The 24,022-nt window shown below is 44.0% G+C and overlaps 1 protein-coding gene across 2 annotated transcripts; it reads left to right on the plus strand.

Moving 5' to 3' along the window:
- Positions 1-6: 6 nt before the first annotated feature.
- CERCAM (cerebral endothelial cell adhesion molecule) lies at positions 7-23,618 on the plus strand. 2 transcript variants are annotated; one of them, XM_032232379.1, is made up of 13 exons: positions 7-172; positions 5,767-5,877; positions 6,944-7,061; positions 7,505-7,639; positions 9,014-9,218; positions 10,894-11,013; positions 11,484-11,560; positions 11,674-11,780; positions 12,083-12,215; positions 13,934-14,061; positions 15,257-15,460; positions 22,298-22,560; positions 23,366-23,618. In XM_032232379.1, exons 2-12 carry the CDS (start codon positions 5,804-5,806, stop codon positions 22,548-22,550), a joined length of 1,554 nt encoding a protein of 517 aa, XP_032088270.1. In that variant the 5' UTR covers positions 7-172; positions 5,767-5,803; the 3' UTR covers positions 22,551-22,560; positions 23,366-23,618. The 2 variants fall into 2 exon arrangements, with proteins under 2 accessions (XP_032088270.1, XP_032088269.1); XM_032232378.1 differs by lacking the exon at positions 23,366-23,618 and adding an exon at positions 23,244-23,359 and having other exon boundaries at positions 93-172.
- The last annotated feature ends 404 nt before the right edge of the window (positions 23,619-24,022 follow it).

A 24,022-nucleotide genomic window follows, 5' to 3' on the forward strand; every position in this document is an offset into this window, starting at 1 on the left:
CCTCTCCCCCCACGGAGGAAGGAGGAGGGGGACCCCCGACCAGGGAGGAGGAAGAGGACGAGCTGCCCACCGTGGTGGTCGCCATCCTGGCCCGCAATGCCCAGCACTCTCTGCCCCACTACCTGGGGGCCCTGGACCGCCTGGATTACCCCGCGGAGCGCATCTTCATTTGGTGAGCGCTTGTGTTTTTGGGGAGGTGGGTTTCCTTGCAAAGCGCCGACACTCCCCCCCCCCCTAGCTGGAACAGCTGCCTGCTGGAAGGGGAGGGGGCCTCTCCTCTCTCCAGAGTTGGCTTTGGGGTCTCCGGGACTGTGTTGTGGGGTCTACTTGGACATTCCTTTGCACGAAGTTCTTCGCATCGGTGAGGCTGGCTGGGGAAAGATTTGGGGTGCTTGGAAGACCCTCCCTGTCCATTTTTGGGGGTGTCTTTCTGACTGGGACTCTGTGAGGGCCAGGGGCGATGGGGGAATGCAGCAAGAGGCATCCAGAGGGCACCCCACTTAAGGACAGTGGTTTTGGGGTGTTTGTCTCTGTTAGATTTGCAAAACCGATTGGGAACATATTTCTCTCCCCCTCCCCGAGTGTTAACGGATGCTAGTTGGGGGTGCAGAATTCAGCTTTTGGGGTGCTGGGGTGTCTTTGGCTGTTGTTTGCCCTGTTGTGGCTTTTCCACGGGATTTATTTTTCTTCCTCTGTTGTTTTTCCTCCAATCTGTGCTCTTCCTTTTGGAGTTTGGCCTCAACGTAGCTGAAATCAGTTCTCCACTCCCCTGCCCTGCAGATGCAACAGACTGCAACTCCCATCTCCCTCATGATGGGAGTTATAGTGCAAGACCTCAAAACAATATCAGGATGTGGATTGTGGCCCCTATTGTGCGAGGAGAGAGGGATATATTAGATGGATGGATGGATGGATGGATGGATGGATGGATGGATGGATGGATGGATGGATAGAAGAGAGGGATATATTAGATAGATAGAAGAGAGAGAGAGAGAGAGAAGAGAGGGATATATTAGATAGATAGATAGATAGATAGATGATAGATAGATAGATGATAGATAGATAGATAGAAGAGAGGGATATATTAGATAGATAGATAGATAGATAGATAGATAGATAGATAGATAGATAGATAGATAGATAGATAGATAGATAGAAGAGAGGGATATATTAGATAGATAGATAGATAGATAGATAGATAGATAGATAGATAGATAGAAGAGGGATATATTAGATAGATAGATAGATAGATAGATGATAGATAGATAGATAGATAGATGATAGATAGATAGATAGATAGATAGATAGATAGATAGATAGATAGATAGATAGATACATAGATACATAGATACATAGATAGGAGAGAGGGATATATTAGATAGATGGATGGATGGATGGATGGGCGGGTGGGTGGGTGGGTATAGATATAAATATAGATATATAGATATAGATTTTTTTTTAAACAAAACTGAATGTCACACTGTGTTTTATGCTACAGTATGTGGTTTAGAACAGGGGTCCCCAACCTTTCGGACCTCAGGGACCACTAAATTCATAATTTTAAATCCTGCGGACCACTAATAGAATCTGCCTAATGACCTGCTGGGTGGGCGTGGCTAAGTGGTCATGTGACTGGGTGGGTGTGGCCAACTCGATGTCACTCACATCAACAGGCACCTCGACAGCTTCTACTCATCCCTCCCCTACCAGCAACTCCTTGCCTGCCCATCAGGGCTCTTTAGGGCCCCAACAGGAAGCTGTTGCTGGAGCTGAGCAGCCGCCAGGAGAAAGAGTTGGCAAAAGAGCTCAGTTCAAATGGCATCTGACCGAGAAGGAGGCTCAGCAGAAGCACCTCACTGAGGACTAGGAGCATGGGCTTCCCAAGCAGAGGGAAGACCTGCGGGAGTGCAAGGCCAGGTGCTGGCGCCTGGAGGCTCAGTGGGCTGAGATGGTCAGCCAGTTCCAGGCCATGATGCCGTCCCACTGGAACAAGGCCCTCCGGCTCTTCGCCACCAGCGGAGCTTCCCTCCAGCCTTCTCCCAAAGCCCCCCACCAGGAGGTTTGAAGCAGACCACAAGTGGGAATTTCTGCCCCTCTCCGACCTACACAAAAAGACCCCGAAGGGGGAGACTCTCTGCAGCAACACAAGCGTTCATTGCACGCATCCGTCCCAGGGGCCGTAGTTTGAGGACCCCTGATTTAGTGCAATATAAACAATGCAAATAAGTTTTCTGCGGACCACTAAACTTTTCTCAAGGACCACCAGTGGTCCCCTGCTGGTTTAGAAGATCCCTAAGGAACCAGAGGCTTCAAATAAATTCATTTTTCCCCCAAGAGTCATTGATCTGCCATCCCTCTCATCTCACCCGTGACCTGGCTTGTCCCTCAAAGAACTACCTTTCCCAGCCCAGCAGGTATGGCTCACCTGTCTCCCCACCTCCACCTGGGCTGTTGGCAAAGGTTCCCCTCTTTGCTGTGTTTCAAAGCTTCTCCCTGGCCAAAAACAAAACAAAACAGCAGTTTGTGGTTCTTTTTTAAGGAACTTGTGGAATACCAAGCAATCCAGCAATGTCATAAGAATGGTGGGTGGTTTTTCTATAAAGGACAAGATGAGCTTTTCCCCATCTGTGGGATCTGTTAAAGCGATGGAGGTGATTTTAGGATGTCGCCGGGCAGTTCCAGAAAATCAGGATCCAAGTTCTAGAGATTGTTGTACAGTAATTTCTATTTGTTTTTTGTTTTTTTCTCTTTCTTTCTTCTTTCTTTCTTTCTTTCTTTCTCTTTCTCTTTCTTTCTCTTTCTTTCCTTCCTTTTCTCCTCCTTCTCTTCTCTTCCCTTTCCCCTTCCTTCCTTCATCTCTTCCCTCCCTCCCTTCCTTTTTTTAATTCTGTTTCCTCTTCTTTCTTCAACATCTGGGTCTCTCTTTTTCTTTGCCTGTTTACTAGACAATTTATTTCCTTCCTTCCTTCCTCTCATTCTCATTTCCTTCCTTCCTTCCATCTCTTTCTCCCTCTCCTTCCTTCCTCTCATTCTCATTTTCTGCCTTCCTGCCTTCTTTCCTACTCTTTCTCCCTCTCCTTCCTTCCTTCTTTCCTCTCATTCTCATTTTCTGCCTTCCTTCCTTCTTCCTTCTCTTTCTCCCTCTCCTCCCTCTTTTTATTCTGTTTCCTCTTCTTCCTTCAACATCTGGGCCTCAGTTTCTCTTGCCCTGTTTAAAGGCAATTTCCATCCATCCATCCTTCCTTCCTTCCTTCTTTTCTTCTCTTTCTCCCTCTCCTTCCTTCCGCGCTCTTTTTATTCTGTTTCCACTTCTGGGCCTCGCTTTCTCTTGCCCTGTTTACAAGGCAATTTCCATCCATCCATCCATCCATCCATCCATCCATCCATCCATCCATCCATCCATCCTTTTTTCTTCTCTTTCTCCCTCTCCTTCCTTCCGTGCTCTTTTTATTCTGTTTCCTCTTCTTTCAACATCTGGACCTCGCTTTCTCTTGGCCTGTTCACAAGGCAATTTCTCTACTACTTTTCTGCAGAGGGCCCATCTCCCCATCCAGCCGCCTCCGGAGGGCATGGATTACAACTCCCATTATCCACCCCCCAGCTCCCTCTCTTTGGCCCATCCGTCCTCTTACAACGATGGGGATTCTTAAATTTCCTCTCCTTCCCATTTCCCTCTCACTTCATAATCCCAATTATCCTGCAATTAGAGCGTATTTGATTTGGCTTTGAACTCTGTTTCGTTCAAGGGTGGCCAGTTGACTAAGCAACAAAGCACAGATCCCAACTGAACAGACATGCCACGCGCTAGGAATATGTTCGGAGTTGATGTGTTGGCATAACCGAACGCAGCTTGAGAGGCACTTGGAAAGTAAACATGTAATTTCAAGGAAACGGCTGAGCCAAGGAACATCTTGGCTTGTGACAGAACAGGCCTTCTGGTTTTCTAGCCAGTGCAGACAGAAGAAAAACAAGGATAATTCGGAGGTGCACAATTCCAATGATAAGAAACTTGGTTGAAAAGAAGAAAGAAGAAGAAGAAGAAGAAGAAGAAGAAGAAGAAGAAGAAGAAGAAGAAGAAGAAGAAGAACCAACTCTGAAAATTCTTGATTGCTGACGTCAATTTGGTTTGTGGCTTCAATGAGTGACTTTATTGTCATTCCACCTTGTACAATGAAATTAAATGCCATCTTCAGTGTACATCTCTCTCTATATATATAAGCGAAATACCACTCATGCATCATCACGAGATCTCCAAAACCGTAAAGCCTCCAAACTTGAAAATTTGGCATGTATGTTCCTCTGGGGTTCTAAGTGCTCGCTAAGAAAGGATTTTTCGAAGTGACCATCAGGTCATTAGTATTTCTTACATTATGATTAACATACTCTGACGCTAAGGAGTTAGATGTTCTACTCCCCCTCCCCACCTGAAAAGAACTCTGTTCCAACTGCCACTCAGGCGTGGGCGTGGCCAACATATGACTCATTCGCTCTGTGGGCTGGGAATTCAGACATTCTACTCCCCCTCCTCACCTGAAAAACGCTCTGATGCTAAGGAGTTAGACTGAGGGAGAGAAGGGGACAAGATAGGAGAGGCCTCTGTGGGGCAAAACTGAGGGAGGGAAGGGGAGAGGAGAGGATCAATGGGGCCAGCCTGAGGGAGAGAAGGGGGGAGGAGAGGCTGATTGTAACTGCTCATTAATTTTCTAGCTGTAAGTATCCGTTTAGTAAGCCCAATGACATAATTTCGGAGTGGAGCATGGGTATCCAGCTAGTCATACATAAGAAAACTATAAAAATAAAAACACAAACACACATCCTTTGCATTCTATGGAAAACCCCTGATCTTGCATTAATATTGCACTATATACCGTAAAATTCAATATAGTTACTGCCCTGGGATAGAAGCTGTTTTTCAGCCTATTTGTCCTGGTTTTTATTGTCCTATACCAGCTGCCAGATGGTAATAGTTCAAAAAAAAAGGGGGGAGGAGTGCCCAGGATGAGATGGATCTTTAAGAATGTTTTGAGGGAGCCACAGTGCCGTTGTTGAAAAGTTGTGGATTGGGGTCCTAGCACTGTGATCAGAGGTGGGTTTCTAGGTGAACCGGTAGTGCTAATTTGGCCTGGGTCACAGCACCGGCAGCGATTCAGGCTGGCCACGCCCCCGAACCAGTTCTCCACTGCCATTGCCAGCATGGTTTTTTAAATTTAGTTTTCTGTGGTCTTTGCGCCCGCGCAGAACAATTTGCAGCAAACTGCAAAGTGCGCGCGAAGCGAAGCGGTACCAACACAGGTAGGAACCTACCCCTGATGGTGATGTCTACTCTTAGTGGTGACCTTTCCATTTTGAATGGGGGCACTCCTGGGTCTGATCATGCCGAAAGAGAACTAGGGGGAATGTTGCCATGGGGAAGAACTGGCTTCCCCTAAGACTATATGGGGGAGACCGCTGATGCTCCTGGCATGTGCTGGACAGCTCCCATAATCCCCAGCCAGTGGATTTATGTGCCTTGGAGTCCAAAGCTTCTGGGGTGTGAAAGAGGAGGCAGAACTCTGATCGCCCACAATGGTTCTCACAATGTTGTTTCTTTTGAAATCTCCAGCATCTTCAATACATTGGGCTGTTTTGTGCTTCTTTTGACCCGAAGCTGCTCAATTTTTTTAAATTTTTAAATCGCAAACGGGTGGATTTGAACACAGAGCTTCGGACCCACAGCTTTGGGCAGCAACTGGAATCTATTTTGCCCTCCTCCCCTCCCTTTCCCAGGTGCGCCACGGATCACAATGTAGACAACACCACGCAAATGCTGCAGGAATGGCTCGGCGCGGTGGAAACACATTACCGGTCCATCGTATGGAGATCTGTGGAAGAGCCCAGGTGCGTTTGTCTGAGGCCTTCCAATAGAGCCTTTCTGAACAGAGGCAGTCTACCCTTCCCTCGAACCGAGTGCCTCTTTCTAAACTTTCCCTTTAGTCCCCTTGTGGAGTACTGTGAAACCGTTCCCATGGCAACACCACTGCGCTGCACAGGAGAAGCCATTTTACGCCAGTACAGTAGAGGCCATTTTAGGGCACAACAACGCGTATCTTAACAGAACACACACACCGAGGGGTGTTAGGGGTGTCTTACCCCCACAGTATTTGTTTCCAGAGAGTAAGTCATCTGTGTACCAAGTTTTGTTGAAATTGCTCAAGGAGTTCCAGAGTTATGCTGGAATAAACACACACAGATACATAGCCATTTATAGATAGATAGATAGATAGATAGATAGATAGATAGATAGATAGATAGATAGATAGATAGATAGATAGATAGATAGATAGATGATAGATAGATAGATAGATAGATAGATAAAACCCCTTTTTATTTAGTTTAAAGGGAATTCCTCTCCAGTAAATTCCTGGCCAACAGTCTTTCAAGAGATTTCACAACTACAGACCTTTAGCAGGCTTGGAGAGCTGCCAGGCCGATATCTTCCAAACTCCACGCTGTAGCAGCAATTCCTTGGCAAGAAGTCAGGAAGAGATCTTCACCCGAATGAATTGAACTCATTGCCTCCTGCAAACTCCACTCCCCAGTTGCTCCTCTTTTATTCCCTATGGGAGGGGACATTCACTGTCCACCTGTGGCTTTACTCCTGAGTCGGCCCTTGTTCCTTACCTGTTCCCTTTGTCTGGAAACTCTGTGCATGGACACACTGGGAACAGGCTCCAGCTGTTCTTCTGCCTCACTGATGTCTGACTCCGAAGGCAGCTGATAACTGTCAGACGGCCCTGGCCCCCACTCTGCCTCCGACACAGAGCCCTCATCAGAGCCTTCCCCAGACTCCAGGACTGGCCCATGTCCCCAACCTCCTCACTGTCCGAATCTGCTGCCAGCTTCGTTGGCCACTGGCAGGGAACAACACCTGACTCTTTCGTCCTTGTTTTTGCTTTATTTTTAGATCTTATCCCAACGAACTGGGACCCAAACATTGGACGGAGCCGCGCTTTGAACAGATGATGAGACTGAAGGAGGAAGCCCTGACTTTCGCTCGATCTCAAGAAGCCGGTTACATTTTGGTAAATCTGACCGGGGCTAAAATGCGAAGGCCCCAGGCCTTGGTTTATAGCCTGTTGGCTGGATCTTCCCATCCCGTTAAACCACGATTTGGTTATTTATGTTTATATAGATATTGAGGGGGGGCAGGAAAATAGAACATTGAGGGAATTTGAAGCAAAGGATTTTATGCGCTTTTGTGCATTTCTCTGTGGGGTCCCTGGTGCTCTCTGAGCTGGGCAGTTTCCTTGCAGGCGTTTCATGACCCATCAAGGGAACATCATCAGTGCTACAAAGAGCTGGGATTTGCTTTCTCTCCCTTCTGGAACTGATGATGTTATCTAGTTGGGTCATGAAATGTCTGCAAGAAAACAAGCAAGTTCAGAGACAACTAATTGTTGTCTCCCCCTCCTCCCCCTCCTCCTCCTTCCCCCTGACTGAGGTGGTGTGTGTCTTTTGCTCCTAGTTTGCCGACACAGACAGCATCCTGACCAACAACCAAACCCTGAAATTCCTCATCGCACAAAACAAGTCAGTCATCGCCCCCATGATGGATTCCCAGACATATTATTCTAATTTCTGGTGTGGGATCACCCCGCAGGTAAGCAGGCAGGTTTGAACCCCGATAGTCCTCGACTTACGACAGTTCATTTAGTGGCCCTTCAAGGAAGAAAGTGACAGGATCGTTTTTCCCACCTCTGACTGTTGCCGCATCCTCAGGGTCACCGGATCAAAACTCAGAGGCTTCTTGGAACTCGCTCATATTTATGACGGTTGTGATGTCCTGGGCTCAGGTGGAGGCCCTGGGAAAACCAGACTCACTTAACAACTGTGTTGCTAACTTATCCCTTAACAACTGTGGCAAGCAAGGTTGTAAAATGGGACAAAATTGTATTCAACTTCCTTCCTCCCTCCCTCCTTTCCTTCCTTCCTTCCTTCCTTCCTTTCAATCTCATCTCCTCCCTCCCTTCTTTCCTTCCTTCCTTCCTCTCAATCCCATCTCCTCCCTCCCTCCCTCCTTTCCTTCCTTCCTCAATCTCATCTCCCTTCTTTCCGTCCTTCCTCCTTTCCTTCCTTCCTTCTTTCCTTCCTTCCTTCCTTCCTTCCTTCCTCTCAATCTTATCTCCTCCCTCCCTCTCTTCCTTCTTTCCTTTCCTTTCTTCCTTCCTTCCTTTCTCTCAATCTCATCTCCTCCCTCCTTCCTTTCCTTCCTTCCTTCCTTCCTTCCTCAATCTCATCTCCCTCCCTTCTTTCCTTCCTTCTTTCCTATCTTCCTTCTTTCCTTCCTTCCTCTCAATCCTATCTCTTCCCTCCCTCTCTTCCTCCTTTCCACTCAATCTCATCTCCTTCCTTCCTTCTTTTCCTTCCTTCCTTCCTCTCAATCTCTTCTCCTTCCTTTCTCCCACCCTCCTTTCCTTTTTTTTCTTTCCTTTCCTTCCTTCCTCTCAATCTCATCACCTTCCTTCCTTCCCTCCCTCCCTCTCTTCCTCCTTTCCACTCAATATCATCTCTTTCCTTCTTTCCTTTCCCTTCCTTCCTTCCTCTCAATCTCATCTTCTTCCTTCCTCAATCTCATCTTCCTTCCTTCCTTCCTTCCTTCCTTCCTTCCTTCCTTCCTTCCTTCCTTCCTCTCAATCTCATCTCCTTCCTTCCTCCCACCCTCCCTCCTTCCTTTCCTTTTTTCCTTTCCTTTCCTTCCTTCCTCTCAATCTCATCACCTTCCTTCCTTCCCTCCCTCCCTCCTTCCCTGTCATTTCCATCTCCTCACTCCCTCCATCCTTCCTTCCTTCCTTCCTTACGACAGCCATCTCACAACAAATATTTTTGCCTCATGGTCGTAAGTCGAGCACTACCTCTTTCTGATCAGAAGGGTAAAACAACTGAGTTTAACTTGGTGAATATATTTTATTCGTTGGCATTGGGTGGACAAATTATGCCCCAGGGACTTGGACATAAAGGAACTTATTCCCGCCAGGGTTATTACCGACGCACCGCGGACTATTTCCCTACCAAGAACCGCCAGCGCCTCGGGTGTTTCGCTGTGCCGATGGTCTTCGGAACCTTTTTGATCGATTTGCAAAAGGAGGACACCCTCGGCCTGGCCTTCTACCCGCCTCACCCCACCTACTCCTGGCCCTTCGATGACATCAGCGTCTTTGCCTATTCTTGCCAAGTGACAGGTAAGGGGAGGCAGTCGAAAATAATCTGCTTTTGGGAGGGAAGGGGATTTTACAGTTGTTATTTGTTGCTGATGTAACATGCAAAAATAGAAAAGCCGAGAGTAGGAAAAATAGGAGAGGAAAAGGGAGAAGGGAGAAGTGTAGAAAAAAAAAGAATAAAAAAAAGGTTTTGACTTTTCGACTCCAGTAAAATAAAACACGAATATCAAACCTCAAGTTTTTACTTTTACATAATAGCATGCCACTAGCCATTTCAAGGAGACGCAGTGGCTCAGGGGCTAAGATGCTGAGCTTGTCGATCACAAAGATCGGCAGTTCGGCGGTTCGAATCCCCAGCGCCACTTAACAGAGTGAGCTCCCATGACTTCTCCCAGCTTCTGCCAACCTAGCAGTTTGAAAGCACATAAAAAAATGCAAGTAGAAAAATAGGAACCACCTTTGGTGGGAAGGTCACAGTGCTCCATGCACCTTCGGCATTGAGTCATGCCGGCCACATGGTCACGGAGACGTCTTCGGACAGCGCTGGCTCTCTGGCTTTGAAACGGAGATGAGGAATGACTGGCACATACAGTATGTGTAAGGGGAACCTTTACCTTTAAGCCAGTTCAATTTCTACAAAAATCTGTTTTATAATCAAGTGACATTCAATTAAGTCTTTAAATCTTTTTGGGATCCATGTGTTTGTTTCAAGAAATAAATTGTTATCTTTTTATCTATAACTGTTGGGTAGTTTTATCGGAAGAAAATAACAGAGGTGGAAGGGAGCTTGGAGGTCTTCTAAGAGAGCCAAGGTGGCGCAGTGGTTAAATGCAGCACTGCAGGCTACTGCTAGATCAGCAGGTCAGCGGTTCAAATCTCACCGGCTCAGGGTTGACTCAGCCTTCCATCCTTCCAAGGTGGGTAAAATGAGGACCCAGATTGTTGGGGGCAATATGCTGACTCTCTGTAAACCGCTTAGAGAGGCCTGAAAGGCCTATGAAGCGGTATATAAGTCTACTGCTATTGCTATTGCTATTCTAGTTCAACCCCCTGTTCAAGCAGGAGACCCTATCTCGGTTCAGACAAATGGCTGTCTAGTCTATTGTAAAAAGGGGTCCTTTACTTACGACCACAAAGGAGAAGAGGAGGAGAAGGAAGAGGCAGAGGGAGGAGAAGGAGAAGAGGAGGAAGTGTGGGAGTCAGGATCAGCATCAGGGCAACCTGAGAACTCCGAGGGGAGAAGAGGGAATGGAGCTGCAAACAGAGAGAGAGGGAGAGGGAGAGGGAGAGAGAGAGAGAGAGAGAGAGACACGGAGTCTGTGCCGCCTGTCAGTCCTCAAATGGAGAGTCTGGAGGTGGCTGATGAGGAAGAGGAGGAACAGCTGGGTCCAGTGCCTGACGTTTGGATGCACAAAAATCAGAGGAGAGGAGAACAGTGGAAATCTATGAGCCGGTCCTCAGGACAGAAGAGCCACCGCTGCTAGCAAAGCCCCACCCTAGCTCTGGGGGTCAAAGGCAGGAGGCGGAGATGGATAGATATGGCAAACAACTATTCCTCTCCCGGCCGGCTGGACTTGCTAGCCTGCGGCGAGAGATAAACTTTTTTAATGAGGCCTCCAACGTTCCTTTTGAGTTCCCGTCAGGAGCTTTGTGGTGTTTGGGGGAAGCTGGGTCAGAACCATTTTTCTCCACCCAGGAGCGGAGATGTTTCTGTGCAACCAGGAGAGGTTCGGGTACATCAACGTGCCGATGGGCTCCCACCAGACGCTGGAAGAGGAAGAGGTCCAGTTTGTGCATCTTGTCCTGGAGGCTATCGGTGGGTATCACCCCCCCAGCTTTCCCAGAGAGCCTCCTGGGAAGGATCAATGCTTGCTTTGGGGGTGGGGGGGATGAGAGAGGTGGGGGGCTCTAGGTGGGACTTTAGGTCTTGAGGATGGGAATGGGGTCGCAGTTTTGGAAAGGGCTTGAATTGGTGGGAAACGTAAAGCAAAACACCCGGGCTGTGTTTTCGTTTCGCTTTGTTTCGTTTTTGTGCCTTAGCACACTGAAAAAAGTGGAAGTCCCTCATTTTTCTTTCTTTTTTTTTATTTATCCCTCCCTCCCTCCTTTCTTTCTTTCTTTCTTTCTATTTCTCCTTCCCTCTCTCCTTTTTTATTTATTTATCCCTCCCTTCCTTCTTTCTCTCTCTCTTTCTCTCCAAACTTTCTAAAGGAAAAAAAAGGAAAACAACATTAAACTTTGAAAAGGTGTAACAATTTCCTCTCGGTCTGTTCCTCTCCCTTGCAGTCGATGGGCCTCCCATGGCCCGCTCCAGGCACCTCTACGTCCCCCCAAAACATCCCACCAAGATTGGGTTTGACGAGGTGAGGGAAAGAATGGCAAGCGGATTTGTTCTGCACTGGGCAGTGGGCGGGGCTGGACTAGATGCCCTCTAAAGACCCGTTAGGTCCCTCATCATCCCCCTTTTCTCTCCCAGGTGTTTCTCATCAACCTGGCCCGACGCCCCGACCGGCGGCAACGCATGCGGGAGGCTCTCTTTGAGCTGGAAATAGACCCTTTGATGGTCGACGCGGTAGACGGAAGGTGGCTGATGGGTTGTGTAGTCTTTTTCAACGTGGAAAGGGTCCCAGACTTTGACTTTCCAAGGGGCCCCCTTTAGGGCGTTGATCAAGGGAAAGATCACAAGCTTTGTCCAAAGCCTTTGTCCACCACAAAGCTTCCCCTTTCAGTAGCAGTCTACCCTTAAGAGTGGCTCGGGGTGCAGATGCCATCCCAGCGACCTCCAAATCTCACGAAAGGACACAATCGTCTCTGATTTGGGCTAAATCTGGATCCCTTTCCCTCAATTCTTACTACAATATTTTGATTTTGTTTTTCTCTCTCAGGGCTCTCAATAGCAGCAGCATCAAGAAACTCGGCATCGATTTATTGCCCGGATATTATGACCCCTTTTCAGGGAGGACCCTCACCAAAGGGGAGGTGGGCTGTTTCCTCAGCCACCACCATGTCTGGAAAGAGGTACGATCCAGGTTTAAACCTAGTTTGTCTTTCCTTTTGTCTTTTCCCATCAGGCCATTCCAATGACCAGGAGGACGAAGAAAGCAGAATTAAACGTGACTTAATTTCAAAGCACCATATTTTTCAGAGTATAAGACGCACCTTTTCGTCCCCTAAAAGAGGGTGAAATTTGGGTGCGTCTTACCCACCCGCCGTCCCCCACCCTTTGGCCTCTGCCTCCCAGCAATTTGCCTCCTTGCAGCCAACAGGGAAAATGGGGCTTGCGAAGGCTGCAGCCTGAAACAGCTGATGATCGATACTGAAACTGAAAGTGAAACTTGCTGTTTGCTCCAGGAGGCAAATTGCTGGGAGGCAGAGGCAGATATATTTTTTTTCTTGTGCTAATCAGGCTGTTTGCTGTTTGCTGCAAGGAGGTAAGTCAGTAGCTATAAATGCCTATCGAATGTTCAAATGATTAGACTTATTTTTTTAAAGACTGCTTTATTATTGTTCTAGGCAGCTTAACAAAATGAAGAAGCTTTTTAAAATAAATGCTGGATCTGAAGAGGCCCAGTGCTATTGTATCTTCTTTTAAATAGCAGAGAATAACATATACTTCCAGAAAGCCACATCAGTTTTAACAGCATCTATACAAGTATAGTCTCAAATGTAACACTACAAACAGCGTATATTGTCTGTACTGTTTGCTGTTTGTTGCAAGGAGGCAAATTGCTGAGGCAGATTTTTTTCCCCCTGTGCTAATCAGGCTGTTTGCTGTTGACTGCAAGGAGGTAAGTCAATAACTATAAATGCCTATCAAATATTCAAATGATTAGACTTATTTTTTTAAAGACTGCTTTATTATTGTTCTAGGCAGCTTAACAAAATGAAGAAGCTTTTTAAAATAAATGTGTATCTTGTCTGTGCTGTTTGCTGTTTGTTGCAAGGAGGCAAATTGCTGGGAGGCAGAAGCAGATTTTCCCCCCCTTGTTTTTCCCCCCCAAAGCTAGGTGCGTCTTATACTCCGAAAAATACGGTATGTTTAATTTGAGGGGGGAAAAATGGTGGCTAATAAGATTATTCCTGAATTGTTGACTTCATTTTTTCATCATTTTTCCCTCCAGATATTTAAGCATTAAATGTGACAATTCGGCTTTCACTCTTGGCAGGGCTCCAAAAACTTACCTCAACCTTTAAACCCTATTTACAGTTAGTCCTCGAGTTACGACCACAATTGAACCCAAGATTTAGGTCGTAAAGGAGGCACCGAGTGAGTTTTGCCTCATTGTTACGACCTACCTTGCCACATCTATGAAGTGAGTCCCCGCAGTTGTTAAATTAGTCACACAGTCGTTAAGTGAATCTGGCTGCCCCCCCCCTTTGACCTTGCTGGTTAGAAGGTTGCAAAACGGCAACCGTCATAAATATGAGTCAGTGGCCACAGGTCTGAGTTTGAGTGACTGTGGGATGTTGCAACGGTTGTAAGTGCAAAAAAATGGCTGTAAGTCGCCTTTTTTTGCGGACCGTCACTAAATGAAAGTGGAGGAATACCAAGATTTCGCTCTTCAAGCAGAGAGAAGGGAAGGAGGCTGCGGAGGGCAGAGGAAATGTTGTTTTAGACCCCTCCACTGATGTAAGGAGATCAGCAGAGTTGGAAGGGACCTTGGAGGTCATCTAGTCCAACCCCCCGTCCAAGCAGGAGACTCTTGAAACAAGAGATGCCTGTGCGTGTCTTCCAGATCGTCGAGAGAGGGCTGGAGAAATCCCTCGTCTTGGAAGACGACATTCGGTTCGAGGCTTATTTCAAGAGGCGCCTTTTGAAGCTGATGGACGAATTGGAGCAGACGCAATTCGATTGGGAGCTGATGTACGTCCTGTTGTGATGATGATGATGATGATGGTGGTGGTGGTGGTGGTGGTGGTGGTAGTGATTTTGCCTGGGCTGTGTGTCAAGGAAGGTGATGGGCACCTACCTCTTGGGTATCTCTCGGTTTAACGAAAAGAAGGACTAGAGGGGTGACACGATAGCGGCCTTCCCATATTCGAGGGGCTGCTGCAAAGAAGAGGTTAAAAGGGAAAGGAGTCCCTGCGGATTTTACTCCGCTACTCCGACTTCTGCGGTCCTGTGGCCAGCATGATGTCATGGAGTGCTTTTACTTCCCCACGGAAGTGGTACCTATTTATCTACTCGACTCAGCCTTCTGTCCTTCCGAGGTGGGTCAAATGAGGACTTGGATTGTGGGGGGCAAGAGGCTGACTCTGTAAACTGCTTAGAGAGGGCTGGAAAGCATTGTGAAGCGGTATATAAGTCTGAGTGCTATGTCTGTCTGTCTGTCTATCTATCTATCTATCTATCTATCTATCTATCTATCTATCTATCTATCTATCTATCTATCTATCTAATCTAGCATCCATATCTGTCTGTCTGTGTCTGCCTGTCTGTCTGTCTGTCTGTCCATCCATCCATCCATCCATCCATCCATCCATCCATCTATCCATCTAATCTAGCATCCATATCTATCTAACTGTCTGTCTGTCTATCTGTCTGTCTATCTATCGATCTCTATCTATCTCATCGATCCATATCTATCTATCTATCTATCTATCTATCTATCTATCTATCTATCTATCTATCTATCTATCTATCTATCTATCTCATTGATCCATATCATATCTATCTATCTATCTATCTATCTATCTATCTATCTATCATCTACCTACCTACCTACCTACCTACCTATCGACAAGCCCAGGGTCTTAACCACCGAGTCACCCCACAGCTCAAAGCTGAGGTGGTCAAGCTATTCTCCAAAGCACCTGAAGGCAGGACAAGAAGCAATGGGTGGAAACCAATCAAGGAGAGAAGCAATTTAGAACTAAGGAGAAATTTCCTGACAGAGAGAACAGCTAACAAATTGCCTCCAGTTAACACTGGAGATTTTCAAGAAGAGACTGGACAACTGTTTGAAATGGTGTAGGGTCTCCTGCTTGAGCATGGGGCTGGACTAGAAGACCTCCAAGGTTCCTTCCAACATAGCCATTCTGTTATTCTCTCTTTTCAGCTACTTGGGCAGGAAACAAGTCCACTCCGATGAAGAGGAAGAGGTGGCAGAAATCCCCAATCTGGTGGTGCCCGAATATTCCTACTGGACGTTGGCCTATGTGCTATCGCGACGGGGAGCTCAGAAGCTGATCGAGGCGCAGCCCCTCTCTAAAATCCTGCCCGTGGATGAATTCCTGCCTGTTATGTATGACAAACATCCCAAGTAAGAATTAGCCCCCCCCCCCTCCTCACCCGAAATGGACAAAATCCACCTTAAAAGGGAACATTTCCAGTGAAAATGTGTTGGCAAAGAAAGGAAAATAACATGGCGTGCCAGCCAGTCTACCGAGCCCACTTATGGGGCGCTCCCTTCCATCTCCTGCTTTTTGGCACCTGCAGATTTCTCCCCCCGTCCTTTGGGGGTTCATTTTGGTTTGCACCTTGTCAATTTCTTCTTCCTTAGATATTTTAAAAGGTGGCTCAGTAGCTAAGATGCTGAGCTTGTCGATCGGAAAGGTCGGCAGTTTGGCGGTTCGAATCCACAGCGCCGCGTAACGGAGTGAGCTCCCGTGACTTGTCCCAGCTTCTGCCAACCAAAAAGTTTGAAAGCACGTCAAATATGCAAGTAGAAAAATAGGAAACACCTTTGTTGGGAAGGGAACAGCGTTCTGTGCGCCTTCAGGGTTGAGTCATGCCGGCCACATGACCACGGAGACGTCTCCGGACAGCGCTGGCTCTTCGGCTTTGAAACGGAGATGAGCAGCGCCCTCTAGAGCTCGGAATGACTGGCACACATGTGTGAGGGCAACCTTTACCTAGATATTTCCCTAAATATTCTGCTTTAAAAAAAAAAAAACCTTCAAGAGAGGGATGTTTGCATTGATTAGGAATTCATTTCGTGAATCCAAAGTGCCCCTTCGAGCCAAATCAAACCCCAGCACTTTATAACAATCCTTATTTCCCCCCTCTTAGTTTTCACACCTTCTTCCCTACAAATGGTCAGTAATGCAGCACTCGGTCCAACTATTTCTTTAACGAAGTTATTTTAGCAAAACATTGTGTCAGAAAATGACCTAAGCAAATCCTGTTAATGTCGCTTATGGTGGCAGGAGGTTAAATAAAGACAGAGAAAGTGAGGGGTGGATTTTTGGGAGCTCTCTCAGTCCTGAGTCATCTGGAGGACAGATGTTGAGTGTTGCAAAATCGGACTGGCTTTCCTTCACGAGCAGCCTCATTTCTGAGCGCTGATGTCATTTGCGAATGTTTGGCTCGGGCTGTTTCTTTGGCTGGCCAGGTTTCTGCTCTGTTTCTTTAGGATAGGATAGGATAAAATAGGCTAAAATAGGCTAGGATAGGATAAGGAATAGAAGAGAATAAGAACAGAATAAGAGACAGGAAGAGAAGAGAAGAGAAGAAGGAATAGAACAGAACAGAACAAAACAGAATAGAATAGAATAGAATAGAATAGAATTAGAAAAGAATAAGGGATAGCATAGCATAGCATAAGGAATAGAATAGAAAAGAATTAGAAAAGAATAAGGGATAGCATAGCATAAGGAACAGAATAGAATAGAAAAGAATTAGAAAAGAATAAGGGATAGCATAGCATAAGGAATAGAATAGAATAGAATTAGAAAAGAATAAGGGATAGCATAGCATAAGGAACAGAATAGAATAGAATAGAATAGAATAGAATTAGAAAAGAATAAGGGATAGCATAGCATAGCATAAGGAATAGAATAGAAAAGAATTAGAAAAGAATAAGGGATAGCATAGCATAAGGAACAGAATAGAATAGAAAAGAATTAGAAAAGAATAAGGGATAGCATAGCATAAGGAATAGAATAGAATAGAATTAGAAAAGAATAAGGGATAGCATAGCATAAGGAACAGAATAGAATAGAATTAGAAAAGAATAAGGGATAGCATAGCATAAGGAATAGAATAGAATAGAAAAGAATTAGAAAAGAATAAGGGATAGCATAGCATAAGGAACAGAATAGAATAGAAAAGAATTAGAAAAGAATAAGGGATAGCATAGCATAAGGAACAGAATAGAATAGAATTAGAAAAGAATAAGGGATAGCATAGCATAAGGAATAGAATAGAATAGAATTAGAAAAGAATAAGGGATAGCATAGCATAGCATAAGGAATAGAATAGAAAAGAATTAGAAAAGAATAAGGGATAGCATAGCATAAGGAACAGAATAGAATAGAATTAGAAAAGAATAAGGGATAGCATAGCATAAGGAATAGAATAGAATAGAATTAGAAAAGAATAAGGGATAGCATAGCATAGCATAGCAGAAGGAATAGAATAGAATTAGAAAAGAATAAGGGATAGCATAGCATAAGGAACAGAATAGAATAGAATTAGAAAAGAATAAGGGATAGCATAGCATAGCATAGCAGAAGGAATAGAATAGAATTAGAAAAGAATAAGGGATAGCATAGCATAGCATAAGGAATAGAATAGAATAGAATTAGAAAAGAATAAGGGATAGCATAGCATAAGGAACAGAATAGAATAGAATAGAATTAGAAAAGAATAAGGGATAGCATAGCATAAGGAATAGAATAGAAAAGAATTAGAAAAGAATAAGGGATAGCATAGCATAGCAGAAGGAATAGAATAGAATTAGAAAAGAATAAGGGATAGCATAGCATAAGGAATAGAATAGAAAAGAATTAGAAAAGAATAAGGGATAGCATAGCATAGCAGAAGGAATAGAATAGAATTAGAAAAGAATAAGGGATAGCATAGCATAAGGAATAGAATAGAAAAGAATTAGAAAAGAATAAGGGATAGCATAGCATAGCAGAAGGAATAGAATAGAATTAGAAAAGAATAAGGGATAGCATAGCATAAGGAACAGAATAGAATAGAAAAGAATTAGAAAAGAATAAGGGATAGCATAGCATAAGGAACAGAATAGAATAGAATTAGAAAAGAATAAGGGATAGCATAGCATAAGGAACAGAATAGAATAGAATTAGAAAAGAATAAGGGATAGCATAGCATAAGGAATAGAATAGAATAGAATTAGAAAAGAATAAGGGATAGCATAGCATAGCATAAGGAATAGAATAGAAAAGAATTAGAAAAGAATAAGGGATAGCATAGCATAAGGAACAGAATAGAATAGAATTAGAAAAGAATAAGGGATAGCATAGCATAAGGAATAGAATAGAATAGAATTAGAAAAGAATAAGGGATAGCATAGCATAGCATAGCAGAAGGAATAGAATAGAATTAGAAAAGAATAAGGGATAGCATAGCATAAGGAACAGAATAGAATAGAATTAGAAAAGAATAAGGGATAGCATAGCATAAGGAATAGAATAGAATAGAATTAGAAAAGAATAAGGGATAGCATAGCATAAGGAATAGAATAGAATAGAAAAGAATTAGAAAAGAATAAGGGATAGCATAGCATAAGGAATAGAATAGAATAGAATAGAATTAGAAAAGAATAAGGGATAGCATAGCATAAGGAATAGAATAGAATAGAATTAGAAAAGAATAAGGGATAGCATAGCATAAGGAACAGAATAGAATAGAAAGAATTAGAAAGAATAAGGGATAGCATAGCATAAGGAATAGAATAGAATAGATTAGAAAGAATAAGGGATAGCATAGCATAAGGAATAGAATAGAATTAGAAAAGAATAAGGGATAGCATAGCATAAGGAATAGAATAGAATAGAATTAGAAAAGAATAAGGGATAGCATAGCATAAGGAATAGAATAGAATAGAAAAGAATTAGAAAAGAATAAGGGATAGCATAGCATAGCATAAGGAATAGAATAGAATTAGAAAAGAATAAGGGATAGCATAGCATAAGGAATAGAATAGAATAGAATTAGAAAAGAATAAGGGATAGCATAGCATAAGGAACAGAATAGAATAGAATTAGAAAAGAATAAGGGATAGCATAGCATAAGGAACAGAATAGAATAGAATTAGAAAAGAATAAGGGACAGCATAGCATAAGGAACAGAATAGAATAGAATTAGAAAAGAATAAGGGATAGCATAGCATAAGGAACAGAATAGAATAGAATTAGAAAAGAATAAGGGATAGCATAGCATAAGGAACAGAATAGAATAGAATAGAATTAGAAAAGAATAAGGGATAGCATAGCATAGCATAAGGAATAGAATAGAAAAGAATTAGAAAAGAATAAGGGATAGCATAGCATAGCATAAGGAATAGAATAGAAAAGAATTAGAAAAGAATAAGGGATAGCATAGCATAAGGAATAGAATAGAATAGAATTAGAAAAGAATAAGGGATAGCATAGGATAGGATAGAATAAAATAGGATAGGATAAGGAATAGAAGAGAAGAGAATAACAGAATGATAGGAATAGAAGAGAAGAAAAGAGGGAATAGAATGGAACAAAACACAATAGAATAGAGTAAGGAATAGAAGAGAATAGAGTAGAATAAAATAGAATAGAATTAGAAAAGAATAAGGGATAGCATAGCACAGCATAGCATAGGATAAGGAAGAGAATAAGAATAGAATAAGAGATAGGAAGAGAAGAGAAGATAATAGAGTAGGGAATAGAACAGAACAGAACACAACAGAACAGAATAGAATAAGGAATAGAATAGAACAGAATTAGAACAGAATAAGGGACAGGATAGGATAAGATAAAGAACAGACGACTTGGGATAGCTTTCATTGTTATGATTCTGCTTGCAATGCCCTTCAGCTTTGAAATGGAGATGAGCACTGCCCCCTAGTGTCGGGAACAACTAACACATACGTGCGAGGGGAACCTTTACCCATCTCCACCCCAGAATCCGAAATGAGGGCCGATCATCTCGTCTCCGAATTTGCAAGAAAAGACCTCGCCAAACAAGGCTTCCCGCTGCTGGAGCAAGTAACACTTGACCAGGGAAAACTCTTTGGAGTTTCCAGCTTGTAAGGCTCCCAGCCAAGCCATTCGGCTTTCCCTTCCAGGCTGCATGCAAAAGCCATTTGTGTGTGTAGCGCGAACTAAAACAGAGCCCAGCCTCTTGGCTTATATTCTGGGTTTTTTTTCCATCCAGGCCTGGCTGGTGCTCCCTAGCCAATATTCATCTGGCTCGCTTGTTCGATTCTGGGTTTGCTCAACCTCAATTATGTCTTTCCAAAGGGGGGGAAAAAAAGCAGGATGTGTGGAATGAAGCAAGAGAGGAATTGCTAAAAATCTGGCCGGCCTCAGAGCGTAGGTTTTGTGGAGTCTCTTTGACGATACCAGGGTGGCTCAGTGGCTAAGACGCTGAGCTTGTTGATCAGAAAGGTCCGCAGTTCGAATCCCTAGCACTGCGTAACAGAGTGAGCTCCATAATCTCCGAAATCCCCAATGTGGTGGTGCCCGAATATTCCTACTGGACGTTGGCCTACGTTCTCTCGCGACGGGGGCGGGGAAGCTGATCGAGGCATGGCCCCTCTCTAAAATCCTGCCCATGGATGAATTCCTGTCCGTTATGGACGACAAACATCCCAAGTAAGGATTAGTCGCCCATCCTCACCCAAAATGAACGGAACCCAGCTTAAAAGGGAACATTCCCAGTGAAAATGTTGGCAAAGAAAGGAAAAGAACATATAGCGTGCCAGCCAGTCAGCTGAGCCCTCTTATGGGGCACTCCCTTCCATCTCCTGCTTTTTGGCACCTGCAGATTTCTCCCCCCCCCCGGTTCTTTGGGGGTTCATTTTGGTTTGCACCTTGTCAATTTCTTCTTCCTTAGATATTCTAAAAAGGGACGTGGTGGCTCAGTGGCTAAAGACCCTGAGCTTGTCAATCAGAAACGTTGGTAGTTCGGCGGTTCGAATCCCTAGCGCCGCATAATGGAGGGAGCCCCTGTTCCTTGTCCCAGCTTCTGCCAACCTAGCAGCTCGAAAGCATGTAAAAAATGCAAGTAGGAAAATAGGAACCATCTTTGGTGAGAAGGAAACAGTGTTCTGTGCACCTTTGGCGTTGAGTCATGCCAGCCACATGACCATGGAGACGTCTTCGGACAGTGCTGGCTCTTCGGCTTTGAAATGGAGATGAGCACCGTCCCCTAGAGTCGGGAACGGCTGGCACAGATGTGCGAGGGGAACCACCTTTGAGGATAAGTTTGATCTTCGTAGCTGGTTGGGGAGGAGAAGGTGGCTTCTGACAAACGGCCACCCATGAGGCATGAATTGTAGAAGTTTTTTGGGAGTCCGCTGACATGCTTCAGCCGAATGAACTGATTTTAGATCATGACAGGGTCAAATACACGCCGTGGAGGAAGGCAGCTTCTAATTTAGAAATCCTTCTGTTCCTCTTGGACATATTAATGTTCCTGTCCCTGAGCGCAGAAGAGCAGAGAAAAACAGGGTCTTCTCCACAGCCGACGTTGTAGGAAACTTTTGACCTGGAAGTCCCAAAGGGGCTTTTGCAAGAGGCAACTCTTTGCTTTTTTCGTAGAATAGAATAGAATGAATTAGAATAGACTAGATTAGAATGGAATGAATTAGAATTAAGTATAGAGTAAGTAGAATAGAGTAGAATAGAATAATTAGAATAGAATAAATAGAATAGAATAGAATGAATTAGAGTAGAATAGAATAGAATGAATTAGAGTAGAATAGAATATAATGAAAGAATAGAATAAAATGAATTAGAGTAGAATAGAGTAGAATATAATATAATATAATGAATAAGAGTAGAATAATAGAATATAATGAATTAGAGTAGAATAATAGAATAGAATAGAATGAATTAGAGTAGAATATAATAGAATGAATTAGAATAAAATATAATAGAATGAATTAGAGTAGAATAATAGAATAGAATAATAGAATATAATGAAATAAAGTAGAATAGAATGAATTAGAGTAGAATAGAATAGAAGAATGAAGAATGGAATGGAATAGAGAATAGAATAGAATGAAGAAAAGATTCTGCATGTGTTTTGACGGATACATTATTGGTCTTTATATTGAAAGGTATTGCTGGCTACGAATCATGCCCAACTTTTTAATACTTTTACAGTGAACCCTACAAAACCCACCTTTTTTCCCTCTCTCCCGCAGTGAGGATTTCAAAAAATATTTCAGCAACCGGGATTTGCGGGCCTTTTCCATCCGGCCCTATGTGGCTTATCCTTCCCATTATGCCGGAGATGCCGAATGGATGAGCGATACAGAGTTTTCCACCATCTGGGATGACGATTCTAGGAAAACCACTTGGAGCGGATCGCAGAAGACAATGAAGGATGTCCGAAGCATCAGCCACGGAGGCCTCATCAGCTATTCCTTCCCCACAGCACCTCGGGATGAACTGTAAAATCTGGCAGGTAAGAAAAGGAGGAAGGAGGAAGGAAAGGAAAGGGAAAGGAAGGGAAGGAGTAAAGAATGAAAAAAGAAAAAGGAATGAAGGATAAATGAAAGGAAAATGAAGGAAGGAACGAACAACGGAGGGAGCGAAAGAAGGAAGTAGAAAAGGAAGGGAAGGAGAAAGGAAGGATGAAAGGAAAAGGAAAATAAAAAGAAGGGAAGAGGAAAGGAACAGAAAGGAAAATGAAAGAAAGAAAGGAAAAGGAAATGAAAAATAATGGAAAAATGAAAGAAAGGGAAGGGAAAAGGAAGAGAAGGGGAAAGAAAGGAAAGGAAAAGGAAAGAAAGGAAAAAGGAAGGGAAGGAAAAAGAAAAAAGGGGAAGGAAAGGAAGAAGTAAAGAATGAAACAAAGAAAAAGGAAGGAAGGAGAAATGAAAGGAAAATGAAGAAGGAAGGAAGGAACAAAGGAGAGAGAGAAAGAAGTAAGTAGGAAAGGAAGGGAAGGAGAAAGAAAGAATGAAAGGAAAATGAAAAGAAGGGAAGGGGAAAGGAAAAAGGGAGGGAACACAAAAGGAAAAGAAAGGAAAGAAATGGAAGAGAAGGAAAGGAAAGATGATGAAGGAGAAGGGAGAAAACCCTCTGGCAGCTGTCATACTCAATTTTTCCAGGGAATTTTTTGAAATTTCCCTTTTTATTTGTTAGGTTTCTAAGGGGCCTTTTTTCCAGAGGCCGAGCGGAGGATTTGGTGAGAGCCGTATTTGCTCTGATCGGTGTTGTCAATCCATGGGATTTGGGAGACTCGTCGGTGCTTTTTTCTCTTCCAGGTGCGCCTTCCGTCTTCGTATCGTGGGAGAGAAAAGGCAGATTTGTGAACGGAAGCTCCATTTCCCCTTCTGCATGAGACACAGATTGGGGGGCCCGCGCGTTGCTTCAACCGTTTGGATAAAGAGGGATGGTGGGCCGGGCAAAGACCAGAGATGGGTTGGGGCTCACCCATCCGCTAGAGATGGCGCTGTGCAAAGACAAGGGTCTCCATCGAACAGTCCTGAACCAATTTTTTATTGATGCAATAAAGACTTTCGCACAGAAAAAATGGGACCGCCTCCCTCCCTTTCTCCAATACCCTTCCTTCCTTCCTTCCTTCCTTCCTTCCTTCCTTCCTTCCTTCCTTCCTTCCTTCCTCATTTTCCTTTCCTTCTCCACTCCTTCCTTTTTTCATTCTCCCTTCCTTTTCTGCAACACTTCCTTCCCTGTTTTCCTTTCCTTTTCTTCCTTTTCCTCATTTTCCTTTTCTCCTTTTCCTTTCATTTCCTTTCTTCCTTTTATTCATTTTTTTACTTCTTCCTTTTCTCCAAACCTCCCTCTCCTCATTTTCCTTTCCTTTTCCATTCCTTCTTTTCATTCTTCCTTCCTTTTCTCCTTTTCCTTTCCTTTCCGTCCCACCCTTTCCTTTCCCTTCCTTTCCTTCCTTTCCATTCCTT

Source organism: Thamnophis elegans, chromosome 16, assembly GCF_009769535.1.
Source record: "Thamnophis elegans isolate rThaEle1 chromosome 16, rThaEle1.pri, whole genome shotgun sequence".
Taxonomy (NCBI): domain Eukaryota; kingdom Metazoa; phylum Chordata; class Lepidosauria; order Squamata; family Colubridae; genus Thamnophis; species Thamnophis elegans.